The 13,763-nt window shown below is 41.6% G+C and overlaps 1 protein-coding gene across 1 annotated transcript in view; it reads left to right on the top strand.

Moving 5' to 3' along the window:
* Positions 1 to 13,763, top strand: part of GPC1 (glypican 1) — a 130,340-nt gene that overhangs the window by 99,558 nt on the left and 17,019 nt on the right. Inside the window, exons 4-6 of the mRNA XM_089672359.1 lie at positions 3,123 to 3,288; positions 9,024 to 9,154; positions 12,428 to 12,547. Coding sequence (XP_089528485.1) covers positions 3,123 to 3,288; positions 9,024 to 9,154; positions 12,428 to 12,547 — 417 coding nt within the window. The remainder of the gene's footprint in view (positions 1 to 3,122; positions 3,289 to 9,023; positions 9,155 to 12,427; positions 12,548 to 13,763) is intronic.

Below are 13,763 nucleotides of genomic sequence, written 5' to 3'. Positions count from 1 at the left end.
TGGTGGCTAGAAGGTCATAATGGTGCACAATAAAAACCTCTGGCTTTGTGTAACTAAAGGGCACTCTTGTATACAAATTTTGGGCAATTTATAGACATTTTTCCAAGGCATCCCTGAAGATACCTTAATGCACCCCAGGGTGCCTGGGCACCCTGGTTGAAAAAGGCTGTTCTAGACTGCTCATATGCCTCTGTCTTCTCTGGGTCTCACTTCCGCTTCCCATTTGTCACTCTCCAAGCCAGAAATCCACCCTTAAGAGCTCTTTCACACAGATGAATCCGATCAGACCACTCACTGTTCTCTATGGGAAGGCGGATATTAACATTTTTATCGCAACCTGGTGCTCTGTTAGAGCCTTGCTTGCTTGTTTTACTAGTGACAATTGTTTCTCCACACAGGAAGTGAGGAGCAGCAGCATAGACCAAAATCCCTGCTAGCTTTTTTATTGCTATCTGTATCATTGTTGCAGATTTTCCTTACACACTGTCTAATGAAAGCATTGTAAGGGTGACAGAAAGTAAGGGTAACTCTAATGGAGCCCCAGATAGTTGTAAAAACCCAACAAACATTCTGATTTTTGCCCATGCTAGTCATCATGCTGAAGGCAAATGTATCTGTATTAGTGCACTTGCTACAACACAGTTATGTATGTATGTGATACTTTTTTTTATATTTGCACTAAAAGTTACATTTGTGGGACAAGCTTTTAGGGTGTTTACTGCTTTTTTCTAAGGTACTGTGTTGCTTGGACCTTAGAAGAAAGGGCTAGGCACCCACACAGCTTGCATGAAAACTAAAATTTTCTTAATCATACAGGAGAATAATTCTTAGATCTAGGAGTTACGCTCTACTTCAAAGTAGCAAAATAGCAAAAGTGGCAAATAGCAAAGCTTGACTCTTTCCTGCATAACCTCTCCCACTCCCAGCATTTTGTTTTTTTTGCTAATGTCTATAGATGATGGCCCGATTCTTTTGACTGAAAGTGTTTTCTACTTTGATACACTACATGAAGATTTAAAACTGCTTTTGGCTGCTAAGCCTCAGTGCTCCAGAGTAGCTGCAGTTATCCACATCAATCCCTAGATATTTTTCTATTTGTATAGGTACCATGAAGTGAGGAATGGAGACGGCCTGTAGGCTGGTACTAGCACTGGATCCTGCAACAGGTGCTCACTAGGCAGGCAGTTGCATTCTGTGAGTTAGCTGGCGGGTGCTATATAGGTCAAGGATCATAGTCTGTTGTGGCAGAACCCCGTCCTGAAGACCCAGAAGGGTACACCTGACCTGGAGAGGTGAAGATTAAGCCATTACGCTCTGTAAAATTCAAAGTAAGAGTTTCCTGAAGACACCTGATTGGTAAAACTCATTTTAATAGGTGGCCGTCACTTCCGGCTCCATAGTGACGTCACATGCAGTGCAGTGTTTCCGACCATTGGAAAACATGCTGGATCTAGTGATCCATTGGCTCACTGTTCCATTATACTTATGTTGCACATACTGGAGCCTGTATCCAAGGCACTTGAAAATGTAAGTAGTGTCTGTTTTTATTTTCTGGTGGACCCTATATTTTAATCAATACTACACTATATATACACATTTTCATCTTTTGGCATTTCTTTTTGGCAAAATAATGAGGATGTGGCTAAATCTGACTGAACCAACAAGAGTCTATTGTGGAAGTATGAAAGAAACAGTTACTGGGTGATACATCAGAGCAAAGCGTATATTGACCTTCTAATTTAAAAGAGGTCAATGATCTTTGGTGATCATGGTTAAAAAGAAAAGAGACACAGGTGTACTTTTATTTAGTGTTGGGATATCAACATTGGACTTTATTTTATGATATTTGGATTCGGACTGTATTGTATATTTATTGGATTATATTTTAAATTTGGTTATATAAACTTTGTTGTGGATTAGGTTTGAGGAATATCACATGAAACACGTGCACTTTACTAATTACTATAGGTTTAAAGGCGTTGCACACTTTATAAAAGCACAGCTACACAATTGATATTATTGGAGTTGTGCACCTTATATAATTTGGTATTGGTAACATTCAAGATAAATTGCCCCTGTCTGGAGTTCCTAGTGTTGGTTTCTACCTTGGAGGCTTTGAGAAACTTGGGTGAAGTAACAATTATTCTCACCATGTGTGGGAGCTGCAGGGAGCTGTCAGCTGGAGCTCATGGCAATTTTGCTTACTTTTCAGCAGTGGACCCCCCCTCTTCAGGGGATTGCCATTCCAATCTGACAAATGCAAGTGCTGTACATGAATCATCAAGGTAGAACAAGGAGTCAGGCACCTCTTCAAGAAGCAGTGCTCATTCTGACTTGGGTAGAACTTTATGTTACAGCCCTGTCTGTGGTGCTTATTGCAAAAGTGCAAAATTGGCAAGGGAATTTAAGAAGTGTTGATGCTTTGTGCTTCAAGTCTCCTTTTTCCCATGTCTGTGAGGTTGCCACTTGGTCTTCGGCACATAGTTTGCCAAATTTTACAATGTGGATGTTCAGGCCTTCGCAGACGCCGGCCCTAGTCAGAAGGTCCTTCAGGTGGCCCTGTGAGGACCTTCTCTGTTTATTTCTCTTTTTTTTATTGGTAATAAGTTGGTTGTTGGTTGTTGCTGGACAGCTGTTTGCTGTTTGCCTCCCCTCATGCAATTGCTTTTTGACATCCCAATGGTCTAAAAGTTAACTCTCCTGTGTCCTGTGCTGTATGATTAGGAAAACAGGATTTTGACTCTCCTGTAAAATCCCTTTCGTGGGGTACATCACAGGACACAGGTTGCTCCCCTCTTGTTTTAATGCTTGCAGATAAACTGAAGCAATGCTAGGAGTGGGAAGGGTTATGCAGGGCTAGGTCAAGCTTTGCTGTTTGCCAGGGTCCAATCACTTGGAGGTGGAGCATAATTCAATGATTTAAGAATTAACTATTCAGTGTTCTGTATTTATTCATATACTTCACTATAAAAACTATTATTTTTTGATTTTAAGCATTTCTTTATATAGCACCAAGGGGATGGTGACACTAATTAAATCAATAATAATATTGTTAATAATAATCCAACAAAATGCACGTGGAGTGAAAACAAAAGGTTTGTTAACATGTCTCCTCCCTTCAGGTTCCCATAAGCAAAGAATGCACACGCGAAGTCATGAAACTGATGTACTGTCCATTGTGCCGGGGCCATGCTAATACAAAGCTGTGTGATAACTACTGCTGGAATGTAATGCTGGGATGTCTGGCTAATCAGGCAGATTTGGACTCTGAATGGAGAAATCTGATTGGTGAGTAGAGAAAAATATTTTTAATTCACAGATGGAGTTAAGCACTTTTTCCATTTGAGTTAAGCTCTTATCATTGCGATTCAATGCTTTCTGACTCTCAGGCCCAAAGTAAGATGAGGAATCCTTACATTTCTCTGACTTGTGTTTTCTGCATGCTTGTTCCAGGAATGTGACTCAAAAGTGTTGAAGCCAGATACACCAGGCAACTAGTCTGTTCAGGAGACTCGTAATGGCAGTACCTTGTATATTTCTCATGCCAGGAATAAACTAATAAAACATTCCAAATCAAAAACAACCATTTTATTTTGGGTGGAAGGGCAGTAGGCTGTCCACAATTTTGGAATAATTATTTTTTACAAAGCCCAGGAATGCTAATTATGTTGCTAAGCATAGAGATAAGTGTGCCCCCTAGTGGCTACATATATGTATATGGCATATTAATAATGAAAATGTTTCCAAAAAGAATGTTAAGATATCAAAGACATGTCAGAAATTTATTCTCAGATTAAATAATAATGACAAAACAAAATGTTCACAGGACATTAGTCAGTTGTGACCATTTGGCATGCCACATATGTACAAAAAAAGCCCTGTCCTTCCTTCCTTCTCTTTTTTTTTTTTTATAAATGTTCCTATTTAGTCCCTTATTAACCCTTAGTTTACCCCAGAATCTATAACAGAAAGCATTTTTCATAGCTCCAAGTGGATACTGTATTACCAGTTTCATCAACATCTATTATGTCCTTTGGTTGGGCGTTTTTTGTCTGTATATGTATATATTTCCATTGATAACCATTTACCATTCCATATACTATCTGTACAGTTGAGTCTATCTTGCTCTAAGTTAGTGGCTGTAGTTCACCATTGCTGATGCCCGTGATGCCTTCTACGTCTTGGGCACCGACCCTGGCTTACTATAGCCACCCCTTGCTGATTTTAATTATATGCCTTTTTGTGTTTATGTCTGACTAAACTTTTGCCATCGATGGGTGGTTTTTTAACCTAATAAAAGGGTTTCATTTTTATCTACTATTTTCATTTTTTTGTACTGGTATGGTATGGTACCTTTAAAGCCCCATTTAGCTTTTTAGGTTAGGGATTTTGTTTCAATTATTCCATTAGGGGTGTGGTACCAGTAAAACCGTTACACAAGGATTGGGAGAATTATTTTCTCTCCACCTCCCACTTTCCCCTTATCCTTTACCCCAATTGACCCTAATTGACACCTTCTGTTTACATCCCCTTTTAGCTATTTTTTCCTGTTGATTTGTGTTTGTTTATTTCTATTTTTCTAAACATCAACATTTAAATATTTATTAAGTCATTTAAACTTTTTTTATCTGTTTTTTTTTTCTAATTTGTCTTTCGTGTCACAAATTTGAAAAAAAAAAATTATTTAGTTTGTAATGAAAATAACATTTCATTACAAACTGTGAAATGCTTTGTACCCTAAACATAATTTTAGTTTAATGTGAAACTGCGCTGAGTGCCAAAAAAATCCAAACATCCAAACAGTGAAGCAATAGCTGCTCTCAAAAAATACCAATACAAATACTCAATAAGTGATATCCAGTTGTTGTTGAGCTAATAATAGAAAATATACTAATAGTGAGTCATTAATAGTTTAAATGTGCTGCTACAAATAATATTATTAAGTCAAAATGCATGAAACACCAAACAATGAAAACGTCTTTTGATGACAAAATCCCGATTCCGATGAACAGCCGTGTCCACAATAATCCTCCACGTGTTTAGTGAAATAGAGACTGTCATGCCCACCACCACAAAAAACACACTGCTCCTTACTGAATAGTTAGACCCCAGATTATAGGCGGTCTAACAGAGCATGATGCTGAACATATCTTGCTTGTAACATCCTAGATGGAAAAAAGGTGTCACAGACTTTGGGTATCTCTCCTCCTCTCTTCCTCCCTTGTTTTGATCCTCTGTATACATAATGGCAATTATGACTTGCATGCTCATTTGTCTTTGAAGTTTGTAAGAGGTTTTTAACCTATTTTAATAAATCATTTGTACGTTATCACATTATCTGGAGTATTATCCTTTTTGACCGAGTGCACAGAGGATCACAATAAGGGAGGAAGAGAGGAGGAGAGATACTGAAGTCTGTGACACCTCTTCTCCATCTAGGATGTTACAAGCAAGATATGTATCATGCTTTTATCAAGATATGTATCATGCTCTGTTAGACTGCCTATAATCTGGGGTCTAACTATTTGGTAAGGAGCAGTGTGTTTTTTGTGGTGGTGGGCATAAGAGTCTCTATTTCTTTACAAAAGTGGAGGATTATCGTGGACAAAGCTGTTCCTCATAATTTTAGTTTAACAGGACAAATTTTAGAATAAGATGTATACTTTTTAAATACAGTAATGCTGATCAAAGTAGAAAAGTGATTTATTTTGGTTTTAGGTTCTTGTCTATGGATTGCATAAAAAAATAGAAAACATTTTGCAGGACAATATCACCAAAAGAGTCTCACATTTTTCTTAAAGTAAAGCATTTTTTGGTATACTTCTATGGATCACAGGAGTGCAGTTAGTTCCTTGAAGCCTGCTGTTGGCTGATGTCACAGAGCTGGTCTGGGCTCTGAAAAGATCCTGACCATAAGGTTGGGATCCTCCCAGAAGCCTGGTTCGGCAGCTGGCTGAGCATTTCAGCGAGCTCCTGAGAGCCTGAGCCAGCTGCTCCAGTTCCCTGTACAGCTTAGCACTCCAGGAGGGGCAGAGCAGAGAGCTGGAGACTGATAGCCAGAGCTCAGAGCCGAGGGGGTGAACTGAGCAATCACGGTGTTTGATCACTCATTTCACTGTACAGAGCCGGTGGGGAACAGATGCAACATCGGATCAATGCTGCATCCACTTAGGGGATTATTTTTTTTCTAAAACCCATACTTCTCTTTTTAAATCTCATATACTGTTTGTATTACTGTGTTATCTTAAAGGATAAATATTATTATTATACAGTATTTATATAGCGCCAATAGTTTGCTCAGCGCTGTACATTATAATGGGAGACAGTACATGAGACAGTACAGTTACAATGCAATACACAAGGGGTTCGAGGGCCCTGCTCCTTGGAGCTTACAATCTAGGAGAGAGGGGAGAGTGGTACAGGAGGAAATAGCTGTGGGGGATGGAGTGGTGGGAAGAGCGGAGGAGATCAGCAATTAGGTGAGGGCAGGGTAGGCTTCTCTGGAGGGGTGGGTTTTCAGGGTGCGCCTAAAGGTGAGGAGGGTAGGTGACAGTCTGATGGATTGGGGTAGTGAGTTCCAGAGGATGGGGGAAGCCCTTGAGAAGTCCTGGAGATGGGCATGGGAGGAGGAGACCAGGGAACTGGAGAGTAGGAGGTCTTGTGAGGAGCGGAGAGTACGTTTTGGGTGGCAGATGGATATCAGGTCGGTGATGTAGTTTGGGGCAGTGTTATGAATAGCTTTGTACGTCAATGTTAATATTTTGAATTTTATGCATTGGGCAGTCGGAAGCCAGTGGAGGGATTGGCAGAGGGGGGTGGCGGATACGGAGCAGTTGGTAAGGTGGATGAGTCTGGCCACAGAATTCAGGATAGACTGAAGCGGGGATAGCCTGTGTTGGGGTAGGCCGGCAAGGAGGGAGTTACATTAGTCAAGTCGTGATATGATAAGGGAGTGAATGAGTTGCTTTGTAGTTTCTGGAGTTAGGAACATGCGTATTTTGGAGATGTTGCGGAGGTGGAGTCTGCATGAATTTGTCAGCGATTGGATCTGGGGCTGGAAAGACAGATTGGAGTCTAGAATGACACCTAGTACTCAGGCTTATGGGGGGGGGGGGCTGATGGTGGCGTTGTTGGTCGTGATGGAGAGGTCATTTGCAGGCTGGGGGGAAAACTAGGAGCTCGGTTTTGGCAAGGTTTAATTTGAGGAAGTGGAGTGACATCCAGTCTGTCATTCAGAAGGCTAGTGATTCGGGCGGAGACTGAAGGAGTGAGGTGAGGGGTAGAGAGATAGTGTCAGGTACCGACTGGCAGTGACTCTAGAGATCCACAAGCCAGGGTTCCCCAGAGCGCAGAGTCTAAGCCCCAGTCTGCTTATTCACCAGAGCCCCTGATGGTGGGGATGGACTTGGAGCAGGCTGAGACCAGTTCGCAGCCCCTGAGTACACCCAGCTGTGGTAGAGGTAAATGCCAGTGGTATGAAGTGGATCAGAGCCTGCTGTGAAGAGGCGGAGCAGATCTGGCAGCAGCGGGTGGATCCGTGCAGGATGGATGGATGGATGACACCTTGGAGAGATAGCGAAGTCAGGCAGGCCGGGTCCGTAACAGTGGAGACAAACGGTACAGATCAGTAAGCAAAGAGTAATCGGGTCACAGGCCAGGTTCAGCAGCAGGAGGTCAGATCATCAGGAACAGGCAGAAGAGAAGTCAAGATGAGCCAGGGGTCAGGGCAGGAGACGGTCAACGGCAAACAGGGTCAGGCTAGGTCAGCAACAAGGCAATCTCAGGAACAGAACAAGCAGGAACAACAGGAACAAGACCAATACAGCAATGTGAGCATTGCAAGAGCTGGTTTAAATAGCCCGCCCGGCGCCGACAGGCGCGCCTGGGTCTTAATGCCTGCTCGGCACCGTCATTAGTGACAAGCGCGCGTGGGTCCTAGTGCCTGCCCGGCACCGTCATTAGTGACAGGTGGGCCTGGGTCCTAGTGCCCGCCTGCCTGTATGTCTTGTCGGGATCCTACGCATGTGCAGATTCGTGCGCCGCGGTGATCTTCTCGTTCCCTGACAGATAGATTTGAGTGTCATCGGCATAGAGATGGTAGTTGAAGCTGTGGGAGTAGATCAGTTGACCAAGGGAGGAGGTGTAGATGGAGAAGAGAAGGGGCCCGAGGACAGAACCTTGGGGGACCACAACAGAGAGGGGGAGTGAGTGGGAGGTGGCAGCGTTATAGGTAACACTGAAGGAGCGTTGAGATAGATGGGAAGAGAGCCAGGAGAGAGCGGAGTCTCTGAGGCCAAAAGAGTATAGTTTTTTGAGGAGAAGTACACCTTTGTAAAAAAATAAAAATATATAAATGCACATCTTTTAGTAGGTAAAAAAGGAGCAAGGCAAGGCTCATGTAGAGTGTCAGTGTAGCAGTCCCTGACTAACAAATAGAACCAAAGAACTACCTAGAGCACTGATTAGTGCCCTGGTAGCTCACTGAGAGCTAAAACCATCAGCCGCTATGGCTGACGATATTTGTAATTCTCCCATTCACAGAAATCTGTGAATGAGTGATGCAGTTGGATAGGAGGAGCCCCGCACGGTCACGTTTTTAAAAAATTGCAACAGCGGGTATGGGGTGAAGATCTTCAGCTTGCTGTCACAATGGAGATGGGTGCTGCTGCAACAGTACCATGTTACATGTTACGCCCTGAATAGGGGGTGTAACGTATAAGGATAGGTGAACTTATCTTTTTAAGTAATGGCAAAGTTATTTCCAAAAAACAGCTTGTAGCAGAAGTGTAAGAATTGCTCAGGTCAATAGGGGTGTGTACAGGGGTGAAAGCTGAGCTGGTTAAAGCACAAATCCAACCAAAAACCAGAGCTATGGCCAACACAATTTTAAATTGATGACATTAACATTAGCCTCAGTTCTAATGACAAGGCTAATCTTTGTGTGAGAATACATGGATAAGAAAATGTTGTATTATATACAAGCAAACCATAAAATGATTGTTATCTCTTCTTGTGGTTTTCAGAGTCTTTATTGCTAGTTGCGGGCAAGTTTAATGGAGCTGCTGGAGTGGAGTACATTGTGGGAACCATCCATACAAAGATTTCTGATGCTATAACCTACATGCAGGAGAACAAGGACTTAGTAACCAACAAGGTATTTTCAGGCAATGTATTGCGGTTTCATCAGACATCCTAATATAAACATTCACTGGAAACACAATATACAGTCATGGCCAAAAATATTGGCACCCCTGCATTTCTGTCAGATAATGTACCACTTCGCCCAAAAAATTGTTGCAATTACAAACGTTTAGGCATTCCATGCTTATTTCTTTTGTTTGTATTGGTATGACACAAAAAAGTGGAGAAACAAAAAGCCAAATCTGACACATTCCACACAAAACTCCAAAAATGGACAGGACAAAATTATTGGGACCTTCTCAAAATTGTAAGAAATAATTGCATTCCAAGTTTGTGATGCTCCTGTAATTTGTAATAAACTCACCTATATCAATTAATAAATCTTAATGTTCCTGTGTCTACTGTGTGCAACATTGTCAAGAGGCTTACAGCCCATGGCACTGTAGCTAATCTCCCTGGACATGTACGAAAGAGAAAAATTGGTCAAATATTGCAACGAAGGATTGTTTGAATGGTGGATAAAGAACCTCGATCAACTTCCAGACAAATTCAAGCTGACCCAACTGTGTCAGCTCGCACTATACATCATAATCTGAATAAAAAGGAACATTATGGTAGGAGACCCAGGAGGACCCCAATGCTGACACAGAAACATAAAAAAAGCCAGATTGGAGTTTGTGAAAATTTACCTGAGGAAGCTAAAATCTTTTTGGGAGAATGTGCTGTGGACAGACGAAACAAAATTACAGCTTTTTGGCAAAGCCCATCATTCTACTGTTTTCTGAAAAAGCAATGATGCATTTAAAGAAAAGAATACAATCTCTACAGTCAAACATGGTGGAGATTCACTGATGTTTTGGGGTTGCTTTGCTGCTTCAGGTATTGGATGTCTTGACCGTGTGCATGGCATTATAAAATCTGAAGACTACCAAAGATTTTTGGGGAGCAATGTAGGGCCCAGTGTCAGAAAGTTGGGTCTCCATCAGAGGTCATGGGTCTTACAGTAAGACAATGACCCAAAGCACATGTCAAAAAGCACCCAGAAATGGTTTCAGATAAATCGCTGGAGAATACTGAACTGGCCAGCAATGAGTCCAGATCTCAATTCCATAGAGCACCTGTGGAGAGATCTCAAAACAGCAGTTGGGAAAGGAACCCTTCCAATCTGAGAGACCTGGAACAATTGGCAAAAGAAGAGTGGTCCAAAGTTCCAGTAGAGAGGTGTAAGAAACTCATTGATGGTTACGGGAAGCAATTAATTTCAGTTATTTCCAAGGGATGTGCTACCAAATATTAAATTGAGAGCACAATAATTTTGACCAGTCCATTTTTGGGGTTTTGCATGGAATGTGTCAGATTTGGCTTTTTGTTTCTCTACTTTTTTGTGTCATACAATGCAAACAAAAGAAATAAACATGAGAATGCCTAAACATTTTTGCTTGCAACAATTTTCTAATGCATTATCTGATAGAAATTCAGGGGTGCCAATATTTTTGCCCATGACTGTATGTAAACTCAGTGGCCAGGAAAATGGAAATCCTTGCAATGCAAATGTGCCTACTCTTTCCATTTACACACATGAAACACCTTTTGATATGCAATAGCAACTCCATTTTTGCAATTGTTTTGCAAGCTTTTTCTTTTTACTTCTTTGGGTAAACAAATAGGCGAATAAAACATCAGAGAGAAGGTTAGTATAACCAGATGAGGTGACAGTTAAATGAACCTTTTACTTTACCCAGTAGCCTGAGGGGTATATAATAAGTGATCCAGAAAACAGGACCCTCATCAAAGCAAGTGGGAAGTAGATATGGATGGTTGAACCTTGGTAAGGTTGGGTGCCCTGGGCCATAATGGCTAATAACTATTCTTCACAAAATAAAACTCCGTTAGTTTTGGTTTACTGCAGCCAGTATGTGACACTCCTGGATTTGTAGGGCATATTACCTCTCCCATGCATGTTAAACCTCTTTAAATGGTTGCAGTAAACCAGGGATCATCAACATTGGTTTATCTATGATTGGAACTACATAATTTAGTGAATCCACTTCCAGCTGCATAACCTCAGTATACTTAGCAAGCGGCAGAATTCCATTAATATAGATTCAGATGCAGCATTCACCATAATACTCAGCTAGTTGTCAAGAAAAGATGTCTGAATTGTCAGCTTTAAGTCTTTGACAGACCACTCAGACAGTTGCTTTCAATCCATGTATGGTCAGCATTATTTTTATTCCAATCACCCTTTGTCATGCAGTTGTTGATCTGTTGTTGGCTAACAGCACATCAGTTTCTGCAGCCATACATTGGGTATTTTCCATCTAATGGTTGAAAAAAAACCAGCGCTGAGAAAGCTGTGGTGACTTGATAAAGCACATTAGTGCGAAACTCATTGTCGTGGTTATCAGCGAAGCTTGTGGTCCAAGCCCAGCGGTCAACTTCCGCTTCCTCCCGGGACCCTGTGACGTCAGTTCCGGAGCGCCGCGGTCCCCAATTGAGAAAGTGGTACACCGTGAATACCACCATCCCACATCCCAGCCCGGGGGCATGAGTGAGCGGATGTTCCACTGGTACCACTGAGGGTCACCGCATCTTCTGGATGAGCTTTGCTTTTTTAACGTAATGCTTTTTATGAAGTACTTATAGAATAAAAGTAGGGTGAGTATTGATTACAAGCCAGCTTTCTCAGCCCTGGTTTTTTTGCAACTATTTATCATTTCCTCTATTGTGATACTATCAGCCGTGAGCAAGTGGCCCCAATAGATCTCGGTCCTAGCACTTGGACTTTTTGCTCTTCTTGTTTTCAATCTAATTTCTATCTAATTCATTTAAACTGGACTATTATTATGCTCCTGTCTAAATTGGCCCTAATATGTGTATGTATGCTTTGATTGTACGCTCCATGAGGGTTAGGGACTGATATGCATGTACATTATATGTAAAGCTCTGTGTAAATTGATGGCACTGTATAAGTACTTGTAATAAATAAACAAATAAATATTTGTGTGGACCATTTTATTACTACCAGGTTAGACCTCTACACAACCAGAGCAGTTGTCCAGTTATAAAGACAAAACCGTTTTTATGGATTCTGACCTGATCTGAATATTGTGATTTCAGGACAGATGAGAATATTATTATTATTATACAGTATTTATATATTATAAATACTATATATAAATAGAATATATTATAAAAGCTTTGTTAATACATACAGTATATATTGCTATACATGTTTGCTACATACTCTGCAACTTAACAGAAAGAGTCTCTTTCATTTCTGCAGTTGTTTAAAAGTTGTGGAAACCCCAAAAAAGGTGGCAAGACTCCCAAACCAGAGGAGAGAAAAAGAAAAGGAAAGGCTGCTCAAGAAGATAAATCTACGGTGCCCAGCATGGAGAACCTGGTGAGTGATGAAGGCAGGAGTGCTGGACATATTCACAACACAACTGTGCTCAAAGGTTTGCATACCCTGGCAGAAATCATGAAATGTTGGCATTGATATTGAAAATATGACCGATCATGCCAAAAAACTGTTTTATTTAACCTCTTCACGCCAGCCTAGACGTCAAGCGGCCGCACATTTGCGTTCTATGAAAAAAGGACATATGTGCCGAGAGCGCGTGCCCTGCACGCTCCCAGCACACATGTCCGGTACTCACGGAAAGGTCCTGATCTCCTCTTTCAATCGGGACCTTTCCCGATCATGTGACCGCCGTGACGGCGTGTCACGGCAGTCACATGACGCTAAACCCCGCCCCGCCTCCCGGCTTCTGAAACTCTTAAAGGGCCGTGAGGCACCGGCGCGAAGGGGTTAAGGATAGTGAACATAGGAAGCCATTTATTATCACATAGTTGTTGGGCTCCTTTTTAAATCATAATGACAACAGAAATCACCCAAATGGCCATGATCAAAAGTTTACATACCCTGGAATGTTTGGCCTTGGTACAGACACACAAGGTGCTGCACACAGGTTACAATGGCAATTAAAGGTTAATGTCCCACATTTGTGGCTTTTTCAATTTGCAAATAGTGTCAGTGTATTAATAGTCAATGAGTTTGTTAACTCTCACGTGGATGCACTGAGCAGGCTAGATACTGAGCCATGGGGGTCAGAAAAGAACTGTCAAAAGACCTGCGTAACAAGGTAATGGACCTTTATAAAGGTAGAAAAGGATATAACAATATCCAAAACCTTGAATATGCCAATTAGTACTGTTCAATCAAGAAGTGGAAAATTCTCTTGATACCATGCCAAGGTCAGGTAGACCAAGAAAGATTGCAGCCGCAACTGCCAGAGGCATGTCAACACCTTAACATGCCTCACAGCTTCTGGCACACTGTAATCTGGAGTGAGGAGACCAAAATAGAGCTTTATGGTCACAACCATAAGTGCTAAGTTTGGAGAGGGGTCAGCAGTGAAAAGAATTACCATCCCCACTGTGAAGCATGGTGGTGGCTCATTGATGTTTTGGGGGGGGTGAGCTCTAATGGCACAGGAAATCTTGTGAAAATTGATGGCAAGATGAATGTTATCAGAAAATACTGGCAGAAAATTTGCATTCTTCTACACAAAAGTTGCGCATGGGGCATTCTTGGACCTTCCAGCACACCAATGACC

Source organism: Staurois parvus, unplaced genomic scaffold (assembly GCF_062004578.1).
Source record: "Staurois parvus isolate SC_StPar_1 unplaced genomic scaffold, SC_StPar_1.0 ptg000126l, whole genome shotgun sequence".
In the NCBI taxonomy this organism is placed as follows: Eukaryota; Metazoa; Chordata; class Amphibia; order Anura; family Ranidae; genus Staurois; species Staurois parvus.
Note: the sequence above shows the minus strand (reverse complement) of the source record. Positions and strands in the feature narration are given on the sequence as shown.